At 51.1% G+C, this 24360-nt stretch overlaps 4 protein-coding genes across 4 annotated transcripts; 3 read left to right on the top strand and 1 right to left on the bottom strand.

Annotated features, from left to right (window-relative positions):
- Positions 1-2194: 2194 nt before the first annotated feature.
- On the top strand, positions 2195-3538 carry ENH_00026800 (hypothetical protein, conserved; the record flags this gene model as incomplete). Its single annotated transcript, XM_013578021.1, has 1 exon — positions 2195-3538. One exon carries the CDS (start codon positions 2195-2197, stop codon positions 3536-3538), a length of 1344 nt encoding a protein of 447 aa, XP_013433475.1.
- Positions 3539-5508: 1970 nt separating this feature from the next.
- Positions 5509-11424, top strand: ENH_00026790 (hypothetical protein, conserved; the record flags this gene model as incomplete). The annotated part of the gene is made up of 19 exons (XM_013578020.1): positions 5509-5656; positions 5794-5821; positions 5983-6081; positions 6184-6226; positions 6401-6471; positions 6600-6707; positions 6873-6959; positions 7079-7150; positions 7345-7473; positions 7615-7671; positions 7788-7944; positions 8198-8467; positions 8634-8678; positions 8772-8829; positions 8982-9145; positions 9263-9343; positions 9515-9645; positions 9883-9957; positions 10257-11424. The coding sequence occupies 19 exons, from the start codon at positions 5509-5511 to the stop codon at positions 11422-11424; spliced, it is 2991 nt and encodes a 996-aa protein (XP_013433474.1).
- A 755-nt stretch (positions 11425-12179) lies between these two features.
- Positions 12180-18204, bottom strand: ENH_00026780 (hypothetical protein, conserved; the record flags this gene model as incomplete). Its single annotated transcript, XM_013578019.1, is given in 6 exon segments — positions 12180-13020; positions 13207-14288; positions 14494-16456; positions 16710-17116; positions 17121-17147; positions 18055-18204. Coding segments are annotated over 6 exon segments (4470 nt in total).
- A 603-nt stretch (positions 18205-18807) lies between these two features.
- ENH_00026770 (hypothetical protein, conserved) lies at positions 18808-19617 on the top strand (the record flags this gene model as incomplete). The annotated part of the gene is made up of 1 exon (XM_013578018.1): positions 18808-19617. The coding sequence occupies one exon, from the start codon at positions 18808-18810 to the stop codon at positions 19615-19617; it is 810 nt and encodes a 269-aa protein (XP_013433472.1).
- Positions 19618-24360: the final 4743 nt, after the last annotated feature.

Here is a 24360-nt window from a genome sequence, read left to right as displayed (position 1 = left end):
GAACACAAAATATTCCAACAAAAATATAATATCAAGCTTACTGAGGTAAAATATAGCAAGGTAAGCAGACATGCCACAAAGATAAGAGATTTTAGCGAGAGTCTGTAAACAAAAACAACCCTTAGTGAGTGTGGAGGAGCAGCTGCAGCAATGGACGCAGCAGCGGCATTGACAGAAACGAAAGAAGTATGAGCAGCAGAAGCGGCAACTATATCAAGAGCAATTGAAAGAACAACGAAAACTGCAGCTGCAGTGGCAAAAGCAAATGCAGACGCAGCATGAAGAACCGCAATGAGAACAGATGGCAAGAACTGCAACTCCAGGAGCAAAAAGCCCATGCGGCTGTAGTTACTGCTGATGCGTCTGCCACTGAATTATCAGTTGCAGTTGCATGCGCTGTTGCTTTGTGCGCAAAGTAGCAACAGCCACAGCAGGCCTAACTCAGCTGACCGCATTAGGATGTGTGGCAACCGCTGTTCAGCGAGGCCGAGCGCACGTGACGCAAAACCAGTTTGACTAGGTTTCGGAGAGAAAGACGGCTGGGATCTACACAAGTGCACGTAACGCAAAGCCACTCTGAACAAGTTCCGGAGACAAAGACGGTTGGGATCTACACAAGACACAGAAACCAAAGACTTCTAGAGAGCCCAGCTGAGGACAGGGAAATCTCGACCAAAGCCTTGCGGGGAGGCGACGAAGCACTGAAGGGGAGGGGGGCATTGTAGCGCTGCACCCTCAAATGTAACACGAACATGAACTTGAGAGGCCGCTTCAATTTAAATGCACAAAAGGTAAAAGCAAGCTCTACAATATGTGAAAACTCAGCTCTTCAAGAGATCAGATCGTAGTGCTCTGTAGCCGGGCAGAAATCAATCAAGATTTCCCGCGAGTTCCTTGATGATGTACATCGCTGCAAACCAGCTAAAGGTAGAAACACAGGCTCATAAGACATTTCCACCAGTGTCGTGCTATTTAGTCAACTAAGTTGTGAGCAAGAGCACAGGTGACGCATTCACCGTGATCAGCTCCAGTTTCAGTGCCCTGCGGAAGTATCCAGCATATTCTTAAAATTGAATTCCACCACGCGCAAGTTGCACCACACCCTACTTTCCAAAGCCATTTTGCCACTGTGTGGAGGAATGCATCCACTGGGCTTTCTGCTTGGAATCTGCTGGGACTTGCTCTTGCTGCCTTTACTTCTACCAGATCTATACGTAGCTCAGTGTGTTCTAGGATCAGTTTTTACCTCGTGGAATTCTGATCTGTATTTGATGAGCAGTGAGTATTTTCTCTGGAGCTGAATGTTGCCCATGAAGACTGCCGCTAGGTGCATTGCTCTTGGGTTTATCTGTTTATTCACTACGCCTATCTAGCTCTTTGCCAGGAACAAAACCTCCTCAATATGACTTCCGTGACATCAGAAGTCTCATATGCAGGTCTCTGTGGTGACCCTAAGACGCGTCCGCCTCTCATCCGTGTAGCCCAAGTGACTCTTCTTCTTTCTGTATGTGGTCTGTCGAAGTAAGAAAGAGGATTTGTTTGCATATTTTGGATTGAGAGAGCGAAGGATGCCCCGGAGGAGTCGCCATAAGTAGCGAGCTGAGCGCCAAGGGAGCTACTAAATATACGCGGATCGAATCACCAATAGGTGCCACCCTATCCTAGCTGCCAAAATCCACTTTGGACGCATATAAAACCAAAATGTCTTAATTGATTCATTCCACAGTTCCCGAATAAATAGAACTATTCATTGTGTGTGCTGCCGCACTATGCACACGCTTATTGCCTTGGCCAGCCCCAATCCCTGCTTGGAGCCTTGTTCCAAGTAGCTACTGATGACACAAATAGTGCTAAACTCCACACCCTGTCCTTATGTCACCCTTCTACTTATAATGCTTGTTGTTTCCTTCAATCTGTTTCCACTAGCTGTAGGCTCATTGTGGTGCGGGGCACTACAACACATGATTCGCCTGTTTGTTATCACTGGCCCTTCGTCTTTACTCAGGACAAGCTGAGCACCTCTAAGATTGCCTGTTTAGTAAAACGATTCATTCGGGGGTTCAAGAACTTTAGGGACAATCAGACGGCGGAAGCAAAGGTGCAGAGTCAACGGGAGCGGCAACAGAAGGGAGAGCGACTACAGGAAGACCAGAGACCGTCTAGGGTGCTGCATTGGTCAATACGCAGGAGCACAATGGGAATTGTGTCTTGTCCCAGTGATTCTGCTGACTCCACAGCTGCGGCAGCAGTGGAAACAGGACCAGCTGCTGCCTCGACAGCTGCGGAAACAGCAAACACATCTGTCCCATCGGGTGCTACTGACTTCGACCTTACAGAGGGCTCCGTCCAGCGCCACGCCTCGGATGATGAGCAGCAGAACTCTACTTATGGTAATTCCGGTAGGGAGCAGCAGCAGCCGTTAGCACCAGTAAGCGCCGACAGTCCGGATACATTCACGTACGAATGTGCCACTGGAGGCGAGGAGCAGCAGCAACAGCAGCAGCAGCAACAGCCTCTGCACCAGCGAACAAGGAATACTGATTGTCATGAGGATGCGACGTCTCCTTGTGCTGAATGTGGCAAGGATCAGCCAAATACCAGCAGCTTCCGGGAGAGAGGCTCAGGGAAGTGTGATACTTGCAGCAGCAACACCACTATCAACAGCAAGCCCCAGCAGAGAAATATGCCTGACGAAGTACAGGAAGCTGAGGCACTAGCAGAGAGCCACCAAGTAGGCTCTTACGCAGCGTCAGCTGCGCTCGAAGACAATGGAACCAATCAGGGGCGGGACGGCCCAACGGAGGCCGCGGATGATGCAGCAGCAAGAGCTTCAGGGACGGCCCGCAGTAGCAGCAGCAGTGGATGCGGGGCGAGCACAGGATCAGGCCGTGCCAGAGGAACAGCTGGCGCGGTCCACACAGCCACAGCGGCAGCTACAGCAACAGCAGTGACGGCGACCACTACAGGCAGTCGTAAATGCACGGACGAGGGCTCTGTGAGGCGGCATGAGGTGCCAGTGGGCCCTCGCCATCAAGTACCGTGCCTGCCTCCTTTTTTCCTTGAAGCTGGGGGTTTTGGTTGCTGCTGCTGCGACCCCACTCCCACGCTGGATCCGAGCCTAACGGCCAAGCTCGTGTACTCCCCCTCATCTTTAGAGCGTGTGAGGCAACGCCGGCTTGCTGAGGGTCTGGCTGATCGGGCAATTTGCTCAGAGGGCGACATGGAAGCCTACATGCAGCAGTGCGCGAAAAACTGGAAAGGTAACAAACCGGGGTGGCAGCCCTTCAGCCCGGAGTTCGCGTTTAAGCTGCTGCACTACGCTGGGTACGACCCTTCAAAGGCTCTGCAGCTAATGGAAGACCCTCAATTTTCATTCCAGCTCGTGTGCGATGGCCCTGTAAGAAGATACGACAACAAGTGGAGGCCGAAGGATAGAAGAGGCGTCATCTCCCCAACACCCTATCCACCTCCGGTCTTCCTAAGAGGCTACCTGTCCCGCAGACACTACAGAGATAGCACCGGATACTCTCTCCGCTGATGATGAGGGCCTCCTGCACAGCTCCGAGCGTCAGCGTGTCAGCTGAGTCGCTGGTGAAGCTCTCAACTCGTGCTGGAGGTTCTACCGCGAGGCCCAACCTAACAAGCGTAACAGCTCCATATCGCCGAAGGGGCCATGCCCAATACCGGCCAGATGTGGCGAGGCCTTATTTTAGCGGTGTAATTGCCGTGGCGTGGCGAATGAGAGGTGCGCAGACAAGGTACAGAGACAGCCGCCACGGGGCGCCACACCGAATAATAGATGGAGGGAATAACTGCTCGACGAAACACAGAAGCGTGCACAGAAATTGGGGCATCAGCTGAAGGGGGAAAGCTCCCTTGTAAGCCCCTAAAGGAAACCTATGCTACGGTTGAATTCCGACGGGCCCACCGGCTGTTTGGTGGCTTTTTGCAAGACCAGACACTACCTATGGTGTTTTCGCCTTCTGGGAGCACTCAGACGTCGGCTGTTTATCATAAGCACTAAAGCGTGGTGCTGAAATGCTGGAAAGAAACGTGGCAGTGTAGCAGAATTGGAGGTCCGGAGCCCCTGAATGATCATGCGGTAAATGCTACAGTGTACGTCCCACACAATGCGCTTTATGGGTAGCGTGCTTGCTTCATAGTTTACTGCTAAGCAGTACTTGTCAACAACCAGCCATACTGAATGGGGAAGTGCGGCTGCTGCGCGCTCGTGGGTACAGGCTCGCTGCGTAGCCCATAAGTAACAAAAAACTACTCCCGTCCATTTGTTATGTCCGGCTGATGCTTTAAGTCTATTGCGTTCATAGGGGAGACGATGGCGAAATGCCTCGGACAGTGTATCTGCAAGCGGATGCGGTGCATGTGTCCATTTGCTGAAATGCTTTGCATTTAAAGCCGTGACTAGGCATACAAATAGCTTAGGCGAAGGGAAAAAGTGTTAACTTTCAGCATGCAGACGGGCAGTTTGCAGCAACTCCAAAAAAGCATTGCCTGCAGATGCAGCAGGCGAGCTAGACAGTCCCGCGTGTTGAAGGAGGAGCAGATACACCAGAAAATGACTATAAAATGTTAAAAGTGCGGAGAGGTATACAAAAGAATTATGGATCAATGGGAAAACTCAAATTCGAAGGAAATGCCAGAAGGCGTCGGTGGTGCTTCCCGTGTGGCGCCCACGCAGACGACTCGGCGGTTTGAAAAGACCACAGGTGCGCCCAAACTTCTGCATTAAGGAGTGGTGGATCCATAATTCTCAGGTTTTAAGGAAGCTGAATATTTCTGTAGAGCTTGAATTTGAAAATTCTTGGAGGTGTTGCTGTGTATGGCACCAACAGATCCCCAAAGCTTGAATGCTCTTGGAGGCCGCAGCAACACATGGTGGCGTATCTGTTGCTCATCTTTCTGTCTTTTCTTCTTCATACTCAAATCAAGCTCGTAAGACAAAAAGATAAGTATTTTGAGCCACTGGCTTCCCCTGTTGGTAAGACTTCGCTACGGCTGGCTATGCGGCGGGTCGAGCCTATCGACCAGTGCGAAGCAGGCGGAGCTGAACTACATTGGAAATGAGCTAAATTGCGCATTTCCAGGTTACTTATTGAGGTGATTTCCAAAAGGGAGGAAAAAGGCTTTGATGACACGCTACGAGTTGCCAGCCTGACAGGCCGACACCACGGTCACTCTGGCCGGTTTTCACGCACAGCCCATCTCGAGTTCCGGACGTTACGCTGCAGAATCTCAAAGGAACTTCTTCGGAGCTTGCGGGAATTGGGGGGAGAAACTTTCAAGAGTCCGTGAGACTCTTCTTAGCAGCTGCCGCGTTTCCGCAGCAACGGAGAGCTCATGACTCTCCAACCCGTTCATGTCAGACGCATCTAGCTCCCTGAATATGTCTGGCTTGGGATATGACAGCAGGCTACTGACCTAAATGAGCATGGCATTGCACATGCATAACAGGAGTTTACAGAGGACCGCAAGTTCCTGTAGGTGAAGATGCTGAAGAAGCTCTCTTCGTTGGCGGCTGGAAGTCACAGCTACCACAGCTCTAGTGGTCCCCTTCAGATTAGCCGGAAGTGCCTTGACGAGGAAAGGCAAAGACGACACAGCCGTAGCAGCCACAGTAACGACTCAGGAAAAGATGGTACGAAGGCAGTTTTGCACATATGAACACTTGGGCCGGCAGGTCACACTTGAGCCCCAATGCTTCGGGCTTGGACATGAGCCTGGACATGAACCTGCATATTGAAACTGTGTGTACAACTTGTCAATGCGGTTTAGGCTCACAAACGGAAGCAGATGGCCTCAGGTAGGCGTCGGCCAGGTGGCTCACTGCGTGGTGCTCCTCTGATCAGTGATGGACAACTTTCGCATCGTTTTGCAATAGTGTGCTCCATATGCTGCTTGCTTCTTGCTGAGTACATGGAGCTCTTCGAAGCATTGATGGCTGGCGTTTGCTGAGGCATGCAGGAACACAATGGAAATGCTGATTGCCGAAAATGAGCACTTGAAGAGGCTTATCCAGGAGAGAGACGCTCGCACCAGCTCTGTAAACACAACAGAAGAAAGGTTAGGAAAGGCTCTGGCTCGAAGAGTTTCTAGTCCCTGTCATCAGCCAATAGGTGGAGTGCCTACGATGAGAGATAAGTCTGTTAGCTGTGCTGTCTTCAGAGAGGAGCTCGACGCACTGCGGGCGGAAAGAGATGAAGCTCAAGTAAACATGCTTTACCTGAATTGGAATTTTCAACCACTTGGCAACGTTTCCCTGTGTAAATGGTTCCTCTTTAATATATTACCTAACGTTTTTGATATCGTGACATGCGCATACCGCGTATGACGCCTTGTAAAGAGTACACAGGGACTAGATTGTGGTGAAATTTTGCTTCAGAAAGAGGTGGCCCGGCTTCGGCTGGAGGTGGAGTCGAAGGAGGCACTCATTGAGTCCATGAAACGTGATGGGTCAGCTGCGACGCTAGTCAAATCTTGTACAGAGCTTGTGGCGGAAGCAACAGAGAGTCGTGTGACCGGGACTGGTATCTAGAGACTTTTAGAGGTCATTGTCTTTTTTTTCCGTGTATGGCCACTAGATTCTTAAAGAACAACGAGGAGACGCAAGAACTTACTAGGAAAATAGGTTTATTGGAGGCGCAACTCGAGTTCGAGTGCAAGAATCACGCTGATGAGATTGAGGAGAAGTGAGAACACTGAGCATCTGGAGCAGGCGGGAGCACAAAGCTGCGTCACCGCTACCTGTTCTTCTCTTGGTGGTAGACACTTTGCCATGCTTAGCCGTATTCTGCTATCTCCACCAGGCTATACTTTGGTTGAGGCAGTGCACATCTGTATGTCTGTTCTTGCAGGGAAGCAAGACTAGCAGAGCTTGAAATGCAGCTTGTGGACGCTCAGCAAAAGCCATCCGTTGAGTCATCGATGCCTCAGGAAAGCCCGTAAGGTCTTTCAGGGCCGCTGATGGGTAGAACTGACGCTGAATTAGCATCGTTGTGAATTAGCATTGTTGCTGCAGTCCGGTCATCTTCTTGCACGTGTCGTTCCTCCATGCATGCAGGCCTTCAAGGGAAAAGCAAAGGATTGTCGAACTGGAAAGAAAGCTAGAGGCACAGGCAGCAGAGCTCTCTCGGTCAGTCGAATCCCCACTTTTTGTTCGCCTATTTCTTAGAGCACTTAGAGCAACCAGAAAAGCTTTGTGGCAACATGGTTTCATCTCTACTGTATTGTGGTACATTCATGCACCTGTGGTGGCTGGAAACGCTGACCAATACGCACTTTACGAATCGAACTTGTGTATGCATTAATTATGGCCCTTTGCTTAAGGAAAGAGGCTGAAGTGACTAAGCTAAAGGCCGAGCTCGAGTGCACTCGCACGATGTTGGCAGGAAAGAAGGAAGAGCAATCAGTGTCTTCTGAAGATGAGCAGCGCGCTCGGGACCTTAGCCGCCGCATGTAAGCTGAACATAGCACTTTGGTGACTGTCTCCTCCACTTACATCCTGTGGCGCAATAGGGCGGCTTGCCAACAGATACGCTGCTGCGAACTCGCCGGTACTTCTAAAGATCTTGGCCATCGCTGTTTGCGCTGCTGTAGAGCTATTTTGGAGGCAAAACTGGGCGAAGAGGAAACAAGACGAATTGAAGCAGAGCAGTGCGTTTCTGTCGCGTACCGGCTTGTGTGCACATGGGCGTTGCACGGGCTGTAGTCCGTTAAATCCCGCGCGGCTTGCTTACTGTAGGTCCCACGCATCCGTCTTGCCTTCTCAGAGCTCTCGCCCGACGGCAGGTCACTCCAGAAGATCCCGTAGAAAACTGCAAGGATTTAGAAGAGTTGCGAAGAGAAATTGAGGAAAAGGACACAGCACTACAAGGGATGAGCAAGCAACTATTAGAGGTCTCTGCAGAAAAAGACGAGCTTGAGCAGGTCGGCATACAAATTTAACAGCACAGCCTAACCCGATCTTTGCAGCCTTAGTGCCTTTCGCTACTATGCTTATCTGGTTCCCCCCTGCCTTCTACAGCCATCTGCCACTTCCGCTCGCACCGACCTGCTATTAGAGGGCAGGTGGAGCAGTTTCAGAACGCCTGTTTTCTCGCTGCTTTCTGTGCATTTCACATCGTCTAGCGCCATTAGCCAAAGGTGCGTGCCTGATTTCCCTTACATGCTTGATCCTCAGCAATTGCAAAAGCTCCGGGAGGCGCCGTCAACGCCGGAAACACCTCGCGCACTGACGAGCAGACGCAGCTTTTTCGGTCGTAGCAAATCAACAGCGCTAGAGAGGGATGCCCTTGCTGCTCAGGTTCACAATCTTGAAGAGCAGCTGCAGAAACTGACCGACAAACGGGTGGAACTTGAGAGAGCGAAAGTCAAACTCGAAAGACAGCTTACTGAGGCTGTGCAAGAAGTCCGCTCGGCTAGGAGCGAGAAAGACGCTATTGAGAAGAGAGTAGGCCGTGATATTTTGGCATTAAGGTGCATTGCAGCTTGCCAGGCATAAGCTATTGACGAGTTCGTGAGGCAGTCCTTGCGAATCATAGGGTTGTTTTTATTTGCATTGTTTTTGTCTCTTCACTGAGTTGTTCATCTTGTTTATTCCTCTCTCCCGTTTGCAGCTGAAGGAGAGGGAAGCTACTCTTGAGTCCCTTCGCTCCGCTCACGTAAGCCTTGTGGTCAGCCCACCCAAGCGTGGTTCTTTTGTCATGCATTTTTTCGAGGTGTTTATTCCCTGAAGTATACTGCTTCTGTCTCAGGAGAACGTGGAAAAGGCTCTCGACGTCTCGCAGAACATTTCTCTGCCGCTTCCCAAAGGTGATACTGCGTTTACTTTGTTAATGTGCCTCTCCTAGCATTGTTTCGACTGTTTTTTTAATAAATACCTGGGAGGCATCAGGTTATAGGGGGATTAAATGATCGGTGACGTAGGTTAATTGTTCTCTAGATACTTGTCATCCCTGCTGCAGGCCGCCATGATACAGAATTCGACACAAGGGCACAGTTGATGCTCAAGGATGAAGTAATCAAAACTCTTAGTAGCCGAATAGCATACCTGCAATTCGCTTTGAAGGAGGTCACAGCAGAGAAACAGAAATTGTTGTCGGAGCCAGCAACCATCGCGCTTCAACAAGTAAGGAACTGATGACTGTATTATCTGCCCGTCCTACCGGTGGCGTAGCTGACTACAAGTATCCATGTTTTACATGCCCATCGTATGCTGTCACTGCGGTGTGATTGAATAATTCAGCAATTGAAAGAAGCGAAAAATGAACTATCAGAAATTTCATCGAAGTACAGGGGTATTGTTGCACAGCGCGCGGAGCTCAGGGTAAAATGATGCTTCCACTGCCACTGCAGCTCAAGACCAAGTTCTCCCAGCTGCTGTCCAGTGGGATGCTTTCATCACAGGGTTGAGTGTGCACATGATGCAAAGTCTAGGGGAGTGAGAAAGAAATCCACGAATGCTCTTCGCATGTTTCCCGTGTGCGCTTAATCTCAGCGGCAGGTTGAGGCACTAACTGGGAAGCTAAATGATTCACAGCGGGACATAGAGAAACTGAGGGCTGCCCTCGAAGAGTCGCAGACAAGGCTTAATACAACGGCTGACAAGTTCAAAGAACAGAGCGACAGGTACATTGCCAAAGCCCTCAAGAGCAATTTTTCGCTTTAAGCAGCTGATGCTTTCGATGTTTGATTTCTTTGTTGCTTTCACAGCGCTTTTATCATCATTGTGCCAGTTTAATCGAATAAGGCATTGTGCCGGGATACAGAAATGTTTACGTGGCGCCAACTGGAGATTCAGACTTCGACCTTTTTCTACTGCGCACGGCTGTTGTTTTTCTACTACGCACGGTTGTTGTTTTCCAGGTACCGAAATTTATTATCGACATCCTTGACAAAAATAGATGAATTACAGGAGGAAGTTTCGAGGGAAAGAAACAGGTTGGCGCTTGTTTGGATGCTTTTCTGTCAATTTGACAATTCGTCCGATCGGTTGCCATGTAGCAGTTCTCATAGCGAGAAGTGCAGTCAAGGTGACCTGGTTGCATGCTGTCCGCGAAGCTGTGTATGTATTTGCATGCACAGCACAGGCGCTCGTGGAGTCTCGCACAATCTAACTTACTTTCTGTGATAGAGTGTTTTTAAACGCACCTACTCGCGGTTGAATTTATTATTCGTGCTGCTTGGTGCTTTCCTGGAAGCCGTTGTTGCCTCATGCATTTCGCTTGTGCTTGCTACAGCAAAATTTTAGTGGGTAAAGTTTACCGGCAGGAAATGCTGGAACTGAGGAAAGCAGCAGTGCAAACGGGCAGTGTAAGGGGAGACCCTATCAGGCCGCTGTCTCTTCGAGAGCCCCAACTGCTCGAGAAGGCGCAGCAGCCGACGCAGCCATCTCAGGGCCTTTCAAAAGGGCAGTCCTTGTTATCTAGAAAACAAGCAGAGGCGCGGAAATCAACCATAACTTCGACGCTGCAGACGGTGGGCAGCAAAGCAGAACGCGGTTGTCCGTTTAGTCACGGGTGGCCAGTTAATCTTGGTGAACCCGACGTACCCGAAGACTTTGCGGTCATTCCTCTGTGCTACCCTTTGGAAGCGACTCCAGGAACAAGCAAGGAAGCCAGGATGCAGCCTGTTGGATCTACTGAGACGAGCCTCACTGTTGAACAGCGACGCGCAGCAGGAGCTCTGCACGCGTGTGTAGCTGAAGAGCCAAACGACAGCGTCTGCCAAAAGAAAGGGCTGCTTAAGCCACAGTCAACATCCAGCTGCGCTCTCTCTGGAGGGTTAGTGTTTGCTGATGCCGAGGTCCCAACGAGGCTCCAAGTAATGAACAGTAGGCAACAGCCTGAGAGGCGAGCAGAGCATTCACTGGCGCAGCCGCACATGGAGAGAGAAACGCTCGATGATCAGCAGCTGCCATCTACACAGCATGCACAGGATGGATCAAACGGGCAGTTAACACAAGAGCCAAAGCATTACGAGCAGCAAGAGACCGCAGGTATCCCGAAGGCGCATGCCCTTTGTTCAGAAAATGAGGGAGATACGGAAAGGCTAGCTCATCCAACATACACACATGAAGGCCTTCCTGCTCAGCAGCAGGTGCAAACTGATCCAGCTCTCCCTACTGCAGCGGCACAATCCGCCAGAAGCAGCAGCAGCACCGCTTTTGCAGCTGCCTGCAACCGAATATCCACTGACAGTGATGCAGATGCTCCCTTTCCATTAAGAGCAGACGTCGTAGATTCCGCCGGCCCATCAACAATCGATGGAGTGACTGTCCTTCGAGACTTGCAACTGCTTCAGAATAAGAAGAAGGTGCTCTTCTCACCAGGTTTAGGCCGCCGAGGATCTCCAGAAGAGGGGGATTTCTCTGAGCTCGAAGAGGATAACAGTGTTGATTTATCTTGAACGGATGACGGCTACCGAGGATACCTTCATGTGTCTTAGTAACAACAGCCAGTGGTCATACAGATCACGCTAAGTACCAACAATGCAGCATGGAAATACGTAGCTAGGTTTTGTGCCGCAGAAATTGAGCTGGATCATTCTCGCGGGCTTGCTTTGCAAGCAAGAACAATCGTCGAGTCATGGTGCACTGGTAAGAAGTCGTGTTCTTAATCTCTACTGCCGCGGTTGGTAGGGTCATCCGTGCCTGCTGATTCCCGTGCCCAGGCGCCAGCTTTGTTTCGTTTGCGTGCACCCATTCTGGGTTTGGCTACAATTGAAGGCCGAAGTGACTGTTCGGTACTGTTGCAAGGTTCGCGTGTCCGGATACTTACAGTGTCGCGCGTGCGTTTGTAAGACAGGAAAATCGTAGCAGCGCCGTCTAATGACGTCATCAGTGTGACAATAGTGTTACTTGTTGATTTAGGCAGTAGACTTCGACTCCGCTCGCCCTTGTGACAAGGTCACGAGAAGATATTTTGCTCGGTGTGGAATTGTGAGCTCATACCACTACTTGCTCTCTTTGGTGGTACACCACCAAAGAGAGCAGTCCTATGAGCTCAAACTTTGAAACAATACGCTGATTCGCTTTGTCTTCCTACTGGGATGTGCATTACGCAGTCCTGACGTGGGGACTGTGTTGTGTGTGAGCAACTCGCCCAACTATTCGAGTCTGAAAACCGCAGGAGCGTTAACATTTCGTGCTTCACAAAGTGTGTTTACTTGAGTTCCACAAATTTTAGCGCCTCAAGCGCAATTGCCAGCCTCTTCAAGCCCTCAGTTCCTCCCCATGTCTGTCCCTGCGTTGCTGTATCGCTACACGATTCTCTCGTGCTGCCGTTATACGAAGCAGGCTGGCGGAGGGCGGCGATAGCGGCAGACGCGAAGGACTCAACAGCCTTCTTAGAGCCAGGTGGCAAGGATACCTGTCTGCCGCAGCGACTGAGTACCTCTGCTGCAGCAGCTAGCAACGGGAGAGAGTCACAAATCTGCTCGCCATGCCGAACCACAATCCCGCTGAATATGGATAGCAATTCTTGCACCACGTGACGAAACTCCCTGGAAGCTGTCACCAAAGGTACATGTGCAGCGGGGGTGCTTTGATCCATAAAGCCTTCAGAGAAGCCGTCCGATGAGTGGCAATGTGCATGGAGCAAAGCTGCGAAGTCGCTGGTTGCCAAAAGAAGCAACTGCACTTGTGCTGCAGTTTTAGGTGAATCGACGGGGAGACCCGCAATAATCTGTGAGTGTCGCAATAGCGCTGCCGCTGCAGCGAAGAGGAAGGCTGGCGCTCCACGTAGCAGTCGTAAAATGCTGTTGTTACTGTTAGACTGGCCAGCATATTGATGTCCAGCTTCTGCTGGTGGCAGATTAGATAGCTTGAAATCATTTGACAAGGTCGGAGAAATATCAAGGCCTTTTACACCAACATTTTCCTTAGTGACCTGTTCCGAATCCTCCATGGCTGCGCGGGCACTAGCGGCCAACGGCCGCAAAAGATGAAACAGCTGCAACAGCCCGCACTCCGCAGTCAACAGAGGGGCGTGAAGAATCCCGGACCTGCAAGCAGCAACATCAGGCAAAGCTGCACAGAGTGGGTCAGGGAGGAGCAAGGATCAAACTGTGGCCCTGCAAGAGCCTCAACAGACTAATCTAAGCAGATTCCTCTGCAATAGGAGCTGTCCCAATTCACAATCAGCAACAGCATAGATTGCCCGATTCCTCTTCAAGCTGTATGTAACCCACAGGATGTAATGCCGCGTGATTGCCTTGCATGAGGAATAAAAGCTAAGCAACAGCCCTAGAGACACTCCGGCAGTTGCGAGCCAGTTTAAGGAAGGCTTTTCTGACGGTGGTAGAGATACAGGAGGCCTAGCGATGTTTCGAGCTTCCAGACAAAACGACTTCACTGTACTCAGCACAGCTTGGGGCCCATAGTCGGGGGGCAAGGCCTGCCTACGAGCAGCCAGTGTGCTTTCGGCGGGAGTTGCACAAGCGACGGATTGTGTTCGGGATTCTCCGTCATCAGAAACACATGATCCAGAGGCCCGTGGGCCTTCTCGTTGAAGGAGATGATCGTTTGCTGCCCTGAGGGTTGCCTCGGCGTAGACTGCCAGCTTGTCAGCAAATCCTCCCGGGCGTCTGATGATTTGTGCAGCTAAGTGCGACGCTTCCTGTAGAGTCAGGCTCTTGCGGTTCTGGTGAGCTCCCCATAAAGGGGAGTTGCGTGTCGCACTTCCAGCCGACTCGTTCACTCCTGCGGCAAGCCTAGCCGCTTCATTGGTCCCTATTGCTACAGGAGCGCCAAAGCCTCCTTCAACCCGGCTCAAGGCCCACAGAAATGACCCTACTTCCCTCATACCCGCTAGGCGAATCCTATTCCGGTTCCGAGCAAGTGGAATGCTCGCCGTGGCTGCTTTTGTTACTGCAGTTGTTTCTAGTGAATTTGCAGTTGTGGTTGTTGAATCGTGATGAAACTGTCCTGCTGGCGCAGAGAGCTGTTGCCGACACCACGCGTCCACGGAATCTGGGAAAGAAACACTTTTGTCAATAGCCTCGACCACATGGAGCAGCAACTGGGAAGCAGCTGCTTCTGCTTCGCTGCTGAGCTGTTGCTGTTGCTGCTCCGTTGTGAAAACAGCGCCCACTGCAGGACCCACACCGGGAGCAGCTGCTTCTGCGGCAGCTGAGTCAGATGTGGCCCGGACGGTATCAATTCCCGTACCTTGGCGGAGACGAAGCATGTTGTATGCTAGGAGGAACAAAATTGGCGAAGGCCACGCCGCTAAATCAGGTCCCCTTTTCTCGCAAAGTTCCGAAAGGTAAAACTGAAGGCAAAAGCAGTCACAAGAGCAGGAATGCAGATCCAGTCGCAGTAAGACCCCCTGGCACACTAACGCTGGAGCAAGCAAAACAAGTAAGCTGGAAGAGATCAGATGATGGGCATACTTCGACAGCAGCAGGCGCCACGTAACGACCTGAAGAAATACCCGAGCTCGAGGCAAATGCATTTGAACCTTTTAGGCTGCTAACCAAGGATGAGACTGTTAGTCCCCTTTCCACAGGACCTCGTTGACGCTGCTGATTCGTCTGTGGCTCCTCTGAGTCAACAGCAGCAGTTCCTGCAGCTGCAGAACGGATAGTCTGAACGTTTTGTTCAGTATGTACTGGTGAAGCCCCCGCGCTCGTCTCCTGGATCCAAAATGGAATGAGTGAAAAAGTAAGAAGAGCGACGTCTTCTGGTTGGTGCCCTTCGAAGCCGCTGACTGCTGCCCACAATGTGGCAGCAGACGCGAGGCTACATAGGGAATCCTGCAGCTCAGACGCCTCCAAGTCAGAATCTGGGGAAAGGGGTCGTGGCTGTTTTCCATCTCCCTTTGGAGGACTCCCCCTCATGCTCGAGGACCTCTGAAGCAGCGAAAGGGTTTTTCCCACGAGCTCAGCAGCACTTCTGTCCTGTGTTTCTGCTGGTGCTGAAGCTGCTGTCGCGAAGCTTCCAATCTGTGTGCTACTAACACCATTACTCTCGTTTCGGGCGGAAGTGTGCGAGCGCAACAAGCGCTGCAGCGTCAGAGTGTCCAAGCGGTATCGCAGGACCTTAAGGCCCTGAGTCACGAGAGCCCATTCACCGATCCAACTGCACGCAAAGAGCAATCGCTGGAGCACCTTCAGCGAGAGGCGCTGCGCACAGATTACTGCTGCCGCGGCGGTAGAGGTACTAAACGCCTCCTCCTGCGTCTGCCATTCTGTGGATAGGAGAGAGTCTAGTTCGCTCTCTGACGGCAGACAGGCTGCAACGCCGCTGGTAAGCGATCGGTCTTTAGCCCCGAGAGTGACTAGTGAACAGAAAAAACGTATTCTTCTTTCGGCTTCTCTGAGATCTCGAGGAGGCTCATGCGTGTGCAGTAAGGGTCTAAAAAACGCCAGCGGTGTCAGTCGTGCGGATGCAGATGCTGGTCCAGTCTTTGCGGAGGCAGAAGCCTGATGTGCAAGGAAGCGATCAAATGACACAGCAGCTGCAGCAAATTGTCCAGTACCTTTAAGAGGCCTCAGCGAATGGAGCCGCGCCAGAGCAATGCATAACTGCTGCACTTCACCGTATAGCATCCGCCCTACGGCAGCCCACGTACTGCAGCGCTTTTCGTCATTTGCTGCACTGCCCCGTTGGGCCTGCTGTTCGGATATAAACAGCTCAATAAGGCGGGCCCCCTGAGCAGCCGCAACTTCTGCCAGCTGCTGTACGGCAGGCAGCCAAATGCCCCCACCTAGTCTCATGAGAAGGTAGTACACGGGAAGCCAAGAGGCCAGTGCTGCCACCAGCAGACGCACTTCATAAGCAGTTGTTTGCGACGGTGGTGACTTCTTTCCAGTGTTTGGCTGCTGCACATTCAAACGCTGGTGCAGCGTCTGCTGCTGCTGTGAATAGACTTTGTGCGACCAGTCCTTTAGCGGATGCAGTCGAGGGGGTGAATCTACACCGCCATGTGCTTCCAGGAGCGGTGCAAAAACTTTTAGTCCGCGTGCTGCAGCCACTGCAGAGGCTTCTACCATAGTCGCTATTGCCTCCAAAATTCCCCGAGGCAGCATGAGAGCTCCGCTGCGCTGCAGGGCTACGGCAAGAGCAGTAGCGGCCGTGCCATTAGGAATCCCACCACGATGGCCTTCGAAATCCTCCTCCGGAAAGTGGCCAATTGCATCTCCACTTCCCCCTAGCAGCAGCAGTGGCGTGAATCTCTCAGTCTGAGTGGAAGGGAAGTTCTTACTCCATTCAGACAGCAAGTTATACACTGTCGACACTCTTTGCACTGTCTCTCCAGAGGGCAAGCTTGGGGCCTCTGCCGCAGCACGCTGTAGCACTTCCTGCAGCAGGTCTAGCAGCGCCTGTGCCAGGGCCTGCACTTCTTGAGAAGGCTTTGAAGGCGAGCGTGCCAGTCGGATTTCCCGACCGATGACGAAGAGAGGAGCTATGAGTTGAGTGACAGCCGCTTGTGGAAGCCTGCAAACGCCCGCAAAGAAGGGAAAAATAGCGGCACCTAAATATAAGGTAGCTAAATTTTCTTCTGCCACTACGCCTATGGTCTTCTCCTTTCCTTTAAATTCCCGCAGCAAAGCATGCATTCACAACCAAGCAGTGGCCGACCAGAGCTGCCGAGGAAGAGTTTGTCAAGATGTCAAAAACAGAAGGAAATGTTTCCTTAACCACTGGGCTCCTAAAAAATATGAAAATCAGAAGCAGCCCTGGGCCGTACCTGGGGACGAATTTTCGGAGTGAGTTCAAGAACCATGTAAGAGCCCTCACAGATACAGTTTCAGCAGAACATGGACTAGAAGGCGTTCCACATAGCAGAAGCCAATCATCTCGCCGTCTTTGCTGCTGTTTCGAGGAAAACTCAAGACCTCCAGCGCCAGAATCGCCTTGGCAGGGCCCCTGGGACCACTTGCTGGCAGGTTCAAGGCTCAAGCCCCATTGGTGAGACACAGCACAAGCAGCGAGAAACATAACACCGTCTAGGGCTTCTGACAAGCTTGGTACTGCTGGCGGTTGCTGCTGATACGGCAGGTGCTGTTGTTGCTGTTTAAGCTGCCGTAGCGGCGCAGGAGGAGACACAAACGCAGCTAGGAATGAGAAGAAGGACTTGATTTCTGCTCGAGAAGGGCTATCCGTGAGACTTGCGACATGCTGGGGCCTACATAGCAAATACAGATGCAAAAGCCCAAAGCCCCTAGCAATTCAGGATACAGGCAATAGCGAAGCTTCTTTTTATCCCGCCATCTCGTGCTGATGCCAACTTTGGGGTTGGAGAAATATTTGCGAGGGTGCATGCCGACAAACAAGTATATTTGGACACGAACATGAAATTTTAATCTAAAACTATTCAAGTGGAGCGCACATACGCTGACGGAGCAAATCTGGTCAAGACTCTACGCCTACCCGCTTGGGTGTTTCTCTAAGCTGCACTGAAAATTTTTTGCAGCGCCATCAAGGCCTTTCGCTGTGCGTGGATCAGTCACAGAGGGGCGCCGTTTCTGCCCTTCATGGAAGTTTTCCTCGACTATCTCAGGTAAGCCTTCGCCGCCTCGGCCTGAAGAAATCCTGTTAACAGCACGCCATAGCTTCCGTCGGCATGTTGCTCTACTGCGTCCAACCGATTGGGGGGTCTCCACTCCGGGAAAGAGTGCTAACTGGCCGGAGCTTCGAAAAGTCGGGCTCGAAAAAGAAGAAGCAACGTAGCATCTGTCCTTAAAAGAGAAGGCCGCTACGAGGTGTGGCGCCCTATGCACTAGTGATAGAAGAAACAGAATAATACACAGGCGTTTGAGCGTCCTCAGCTTCCTCGGCACTCCCCACACGGTCTTTCGGTAAGCTAAGATGCGGTGAAATCTAGCCCCTAACAGCATGAAATGAGCCGATTTTAAGTGGTACGGCAGGCCAGATTGTCTACCGCCTCCATGCATCGTCAAGCCGAAGGATAAAGGGGCGGCGCATTCGATTCAGGATGAGACGGTGAGGTAAACGCACGTTCGACAGAGGATCACAGCTTCGAGGAAGACGGGCATTGGCATACGCTCAGCACTCTCAGCCATCTCACTGACCGTATTATCAACGAATGGTGCTCCCAAACAAAGGGACTCGGCGCCCAAAACACTCCAGGAGATTCCAATTTGAACTGTGTCGGCCGGTTGTGCGCTAAATGGCGACACAGTTGAGCAGTCCCGCAGCTCTGATGCATTCCTCAGGTGCATGCCTGCCACCTTGAATGATGCTGAGGTGAAGGCGTGCTGATGTTCACAAAGGCATTGAGCTTACTCCGGCTGAGGCAGTTGGTCTCCGCTCACTTCAGGGGCCGCGCCTCCAAAAAGTATGAAGAGCAGGAGAAAAATTCGTATCCCAATGAATATAAATGCAAATTGTACCTGCCCTCGTTGCAGATCCTCAAGTGTGAAGGGGTCAGTGGAAGTGCTCGTTCTAGGACTGGCCCTATTTTGGCAGAAGGGGGCCCCTCACTGCAGCCGACTTCGTCCACCCACTGCGCCAGGTTGCACTGTGCTCTCAACGGTTTACAACTTTCCAGGATCTTTTTAACATCGTATTATGCGTTTATTGCTGCAGAGATCTCCTCACGACGAAGCGCTGAGCAGCAACAACTCTTGTCGAGCTGCGCCGAGGGCACAAACAGGGAACGAAGTCTTTTTTATTGTCCCTAGATGCGGACACAAGCAGACCTTTTGTGTTCCTCAAATACATATGAGGATTTGGATGTAATGAAAACGTTTGGGCTTTCCTGTAGGGGTCACATCTGGGCGTTCGCCAGTCACAATTGATGGCGCTTTTTTGTTAAGGTCACTATGGCTGTCGTGGTGCTCTTGTTGCACTGGATCAGCATTTCCATGTCATATGCCGTCCTCCACTTTGCGCCTGCCCATTCCATGAGCGTCAAAAGTCGAATACCGTCCAACTCTCGAATTGGGAGGCCTGGAGTTGCTGCAGCTGGTAACAGTTGCCCTTCATTTCTTGCTCGGGGGGTCTGTACCAACTCCTGCGGAGCCTGCATAGGCTGCTGGGTTCCAAATTTTTGTTTAAATGCTCCGCTTCCCACCACTCAGAGAGGTTTTGTCGGCAGAACCCATATATTTGCATGTAGACCTCGACCTAAGAAGGAAAAGGCGCGAAGAAACTACCAAATTGCGAAGCAGCAAAAGCAAGTAAGGCAGGAGCGTTTAATCCAACGCCGACAGCAGCTGGAGCTTTTTAGAGCGCAACAGCGACTGCTTTCGCTTTCGGAAACGAACACGGAATCAAAGGATCTCGACGAAACTCAAGTACAAACTAGTGAAACTGGAGGCTCGTTTAGTTCAGATGGGTTCGTAGCCACAGCAGGGCCAGCAAAGCGTGAAGTTCCTGGCGGAATCAACTCCCCTCTCCCTGCCCGCATCAACTACCGTCTTGTTGGTGGGACCTGGAGAAGAGCACGCGGGCAAAGTAAGTTTGTGAGGCTCTCGGGGGCACAAATGGCAGCAGCTATTTTTCAGGGTCTCCCTGAAGACGAAGTTGCAGCTGCAGTGGCGAAGGCGAAACGCCAAGATGAGGGTTTTATGGACTTAGAGGCTTATGATGACTCGGACTCGCAGTATGCAACTCTGGAGGGGATGAACTAATGGGACGAGTTGTCGTTCGAGGGAGGAAAACGCCGATTTTTGTAGGCGTAGCATTGGAAAAACGAAACTAGGACTATATAGTCTATGAGGTGCTGAAGCCGAGCAGACATTGTCTACTTGTTCCCGAAATCCGCACAAGCCGTCCAGAGTTTCCCCGAAGTTTCGCCGACAGTACACGGTCACTAAGCCTGCTAGCTCCTTCAACGCACCTGCACTCAGTAGTCCCTCATATTTGCCCGCAAACAGCGCACAACTCTCAGAGCCACACATGATTTAGCCGTGATTCCTGAAATGCTGAAAGAGTTCCATCAAGGCATAGTAACCGTAATTAGACATTGTGAGTCAGTGCTGACGGAAGCTTTTACATGCTTTTGTGGTTTTGATGCATGTAACGAGCTTATTGCCGATGTATCAGTCTTCGGGGTTTCCCGAACCTTAACGTACGCCAAGTGCACATCATTTGTGCGACAGCGGCGCTCTTGCTGACGTATCAACAACCGCTCTGATGTGTTAGCGTGTCAGCATCGGCCCCAGGACCGAATTTCGGTTGATCCCGTTCTAGAAACACGAACATATGCCTACTGCCTCTGCGTAGGCTAAGTGCGTTCGCCTCTGTACGTGAATGATTGTTTGGCTTCGAAGTGCATTTGCTTCAGTAGGTCCACAGGAGAAGACAGGACACTCGGCAGCTGCGATTTTCATCTGTTCCCCTTTGCTCTGGCTTTAAAAGCGGTGGTGCAAACGTTGGCAGACGCGCTCAGAAGATACGGCCAACGGTCGACTTTGGTCATAACAGCGTCACAATAGCTCAGACAACTTGTTGCTGAAAAGGCAGGGATCCAGCACGACAGTGCTCGCATTCCACCTAGTTCGTTCCACCAGCCTCACGGACAGAACACAGAATAGAAACGATCCTATGAGCGGAAGACTCCAGAGCCAGGCAGCAGGGTTGTCCTACGATATAAGGGATTAGCAGCTTCAGTTGCAGCAACATTAGCCACCGAGACTCCAAAAGCCGCGGAGCCTGTGGCAAAATAAGACGCTTTCTTCCGCACATGCCCTGCAGATGCATTCCGCTTGTGACGGCAGCTCAGCGTACGTTAACTGCCACAATTGTTCTAGTATATTCTAGTGCTCCATATTGTTGTTCTACTCATTGTCTTGAACCAGGCTAAACCACTATGGCAGAAATGAATGCGATGTCACTATATGGGCTTTTTCGTAGAAACGAGCCATAGATCATTCCAACAGAAGTGGAACTTGCTTGGTGTGTGTGTGCTACGAGCAGCCTAGCACTTCACCATTGATGAGTGCCGGGAATACTCGTCAGCCTTCGTCGGGCGGAACTATACATCTAAGAAAGGCATTAGCAGATCATAATGAGTAACACAGTGGCTATGAAGTTCTCGCGAGTTCCTTATCTCCCTCCTGCCGCCATGCCAAGTAATGCATGCTTCCTCCCGTGGCATACGGTGCGGCTGTTGACAATTTGTCCACCGCCGCGTTCGAAAACAATTCCTTCTCAAATTTAACTGTAATTTGAGGATGTGAATGGAATGAATCGTTAGGGACAGCCCCTTATGTGGAAACCGAGGACGTAAGTGACGTGGCCCAAAGGTCACCTCGACGAGCAAGAATCATTGTCGACGGAATCTTCTGTGGTCACACTTGCAAAATATTTTAAGCCAGCCACGAAATTTTTAGTTTTCTGCTGAAGCATATAGCGCTGAAGAGGGAACGAACCTGATGCCTTAATACGTTGAAGAAGCTGCAAACATAAACCAGGCACATCCCAGAAGGGAGCCTCTTAATCTGTTATCACAGTTGTGGAATTTATCAAGGGTGGCACATCACCACAGCGTGCAGGTTTCAGGCAAGCTTCTTAACCCACCACTGCGCTGGTAAAGAGGTGAAGCTCAGGGGCCTCTACCTGGCATTGAACTTGCCTGAGTAGCTCATGCTACACATACCTCGGAACCATTTGTCGCTCTAGAAGCTACTACAGCAAACAGGGCCTAGACGGCAGCTTCTGCTAAAATTTGAATGGGAATAGCAAATGTCTACAGGAGGCATCTTTCCTGATCATCACGGAGCGTATGGTGCGGACCCATATTATCAAGATGCAGAAGACATTGATACATTCACCCCGCAAGAGGTCTTGCAAGCTACGAGGCTCATTAGACTGCTGAAACAGTCCATTCGGAATAGTCAGTCTCGGCAGCGGCCTCGACAACACAAGTAAGCGATGTCACAATTCCAACCATTCCAGCTCAAGCAGCCTTCATTAATTCGTGCTGCTGAGAACCGAAATTTGAGATAAAAGATGAAGCGGGGAGGCAAGCATCATATCGTATATCTGGTGTCGGTGCTGAGGGTGACGGCCTGCCTAGTCCTGATCTGAAAATGCAGTGCTCTGGGTGGAGTGAACAGACCAAATGAAGCAAGCCTACCAGCGGAAAAGGCCTTCTTTGGGCCCAATGGTGAGCTAAGCCTCCCTTGTGTGTAGAGTCCCTGTGTTGTCTTACGCTAGGGGCCTAACTGGTTATTAAGTGTAAAATGCAGTGCAGCAATCCCGTTCGCCGTTTTTCCAAAACAGGAGTGGACTCGCAGCCACGCCTTAACGGCGGCCTTGAAAATTCTCCAAAGAGAGGGGACGCTTTCGGCTGGTCCCAGGACTTGCAGCTCCCAGCATCGTGGGAACAAGGACAGTTCGAGGCACTGATAGCTGGCATGAAGGCAGTACATGGAGCTAATGGAGCTCTGCGGCAGGCAAACAACACCGTTGCTCGCGTGTCCAGCCCGCGCACGCATGGCCAGATGACGCCTTGCAGAGAGCAAAGCTTAGCTACTAAGCAGCCGTCAGACAGTCTAGGAATAGCAGCGGGGATTAGGCTTGGCATGAATATCTCCAAAGAAGCAAAACATGCAGTGGCTAGCTATCCACAACCACGCAACGGGGCCGGCGAGGCTGCGGATTTCTCGGCAAGCCGTGGTACGTTCGAGCAACCCATGCCTCAAAAAACCCCGTCAGTCGAAAAGCTTCTTGCGGAAAGTCAAGGGAGCCTGGGTGCATCTCTCCCTGTTCAAGCGAACGGTGGTGACGAGCCTCAAGAAATACAGGAAGTCGGCAAGAATATATCAACTCGGCTTGAGCCCGTCTATCGCTTTCTTTTATGCGCTGTCTTTAGTCAGAGCAGTATGTCTGCCGTAAAATTGTAGCACCGAAAGGTCTACAAGGCTACCATTGTGCGACACAAGTGCCTGCTCCATACGGTCCCGTGCGGCTGTACGATTTGCTTCAGTGCCCTTACTGTCACCGCACGTTTACCGGCAAGTCCTTTGAAAAACATGTAAACGTTTGTGTAAAGGCAAGTCCGTTTGCTTGGTTCTGCCATTAATTGATGTAGCACCAACCTACCGCGGTCTCAAATACTCTTCCTTCCTCCACACGAGACAACTTACACAACGACTTGGCCTTTGTTGCAGACAACAAGCCGGCACTGCATAGGAAGAAGCAATAGAGCATACAGTCACACGCTGCTCCTTTTGCTAGTATGCTTTATATGAAAAGGTATTTTTTACACGACGCAAGCAGTACGATATGACGCGGAAACGCCTGGCAAACGTAATGGAGGAGACAGGACTACCTGTATACTCAACCTTGCAGAAGCTTCGAGGAGCCGTGTCATCAAAACCGTAGGCTTCAGACGGAAGCCCACAACTACAGCATATTCACTTTTACGCAAATAGTCCTGCGACAATTCACTTCCCCCTCATATGCCTGTCTTGATCCGCACTCTCACCGTCTTGCGGCTCAGGTTAGAAAGGCCAACAGAGAAGAAATGGCAACGTGAGGTGGGCGCAACGTGGCTGAAAAAGCTAGATATGCCATTCGTCCAGTTTTACTAAGGATAAGGCCACGGCCAGGAATTGCACCAGGTGCATGCTGTGCAGAACTTCCTCGGCCTGCATCTGCATGTACTGAACAGAGCGCGCAATTTCGAGCGGCGATGAGGATGGCAAGAGCGTGTGATCCGAGGGAGATAGCAGAAGCTCAGGCAAGTCCTCAAGCGGACAATGCCAAACACATGCTTGATAAAGTTCTTTTGCAGAAGCTTGTCACGGAAATTTTTGCGTTGTTCTTCTTGCCCATTATTTTCGCTGATTGCAGGCTATTTTTGCCAAGTGTAGTGATATGGGAGCCAATAAACAGTGTCAACATTGTGGCCGAACCTTCGGCCGTGATGAAGCCTTAGAAAAGCACGAAGGCGTGTGCCAGCGAATGTTTAAAAATGGTGGGGGGGTCCTCAGAAAAGGCGGTGGTCTTTGTGCAGCGCAAGGGGCTGCTTGCCGCGTGATGCGGAATGCTGTACTAAAGAAGAGAGGGCAAAGCTGCATGGACTTTCCTGCTCCAAGGAGGAACATTGATCCGTCCAGCTGGGGCTATCAACAGCGAAGTACTTCGCATAATAGCGGCCGATTTACATCTCATCCTTCCTTGATGGCAAATAGCAAAAAGAATAATGCCCACAGACTAAAGCATCACAGTTAGCCACGCCGATTTTGGTGTTTGTCTTCGTCAACTGGGTGCTAGCTGCAGAGCACCTGTTTGTGAGGCTTTGCCAGGAAGAGCTGAGGCGGCTTGTGGGAATACAGGGTTACGTCACATGCAACGTCGCCTAGACAATTCACAACTCTCAATCACGGGGAACTGGCCACAGGCGTGCTATATTTGTCACCAAG

This window comes from Eimeria necatrix, genomic scaffold (genome assembly GCF_000499385.1).
Source record: "Eimeria necatrix Houghton genomic scaffold, Enh_scaff1, whole genome shotgun sequence".
Lineage (NCBI taxonomy): Eukaryota > Apicomplexa > Conoidasida > Eucoccidiorida > Eimeriidae > Eimeria > Eimeria necatrix.
The sequence above is the reverse complement of the archived record's forward strand: the minus strand, read 5'-3'. Positions and strand labels throughout refer to the sequence as shown.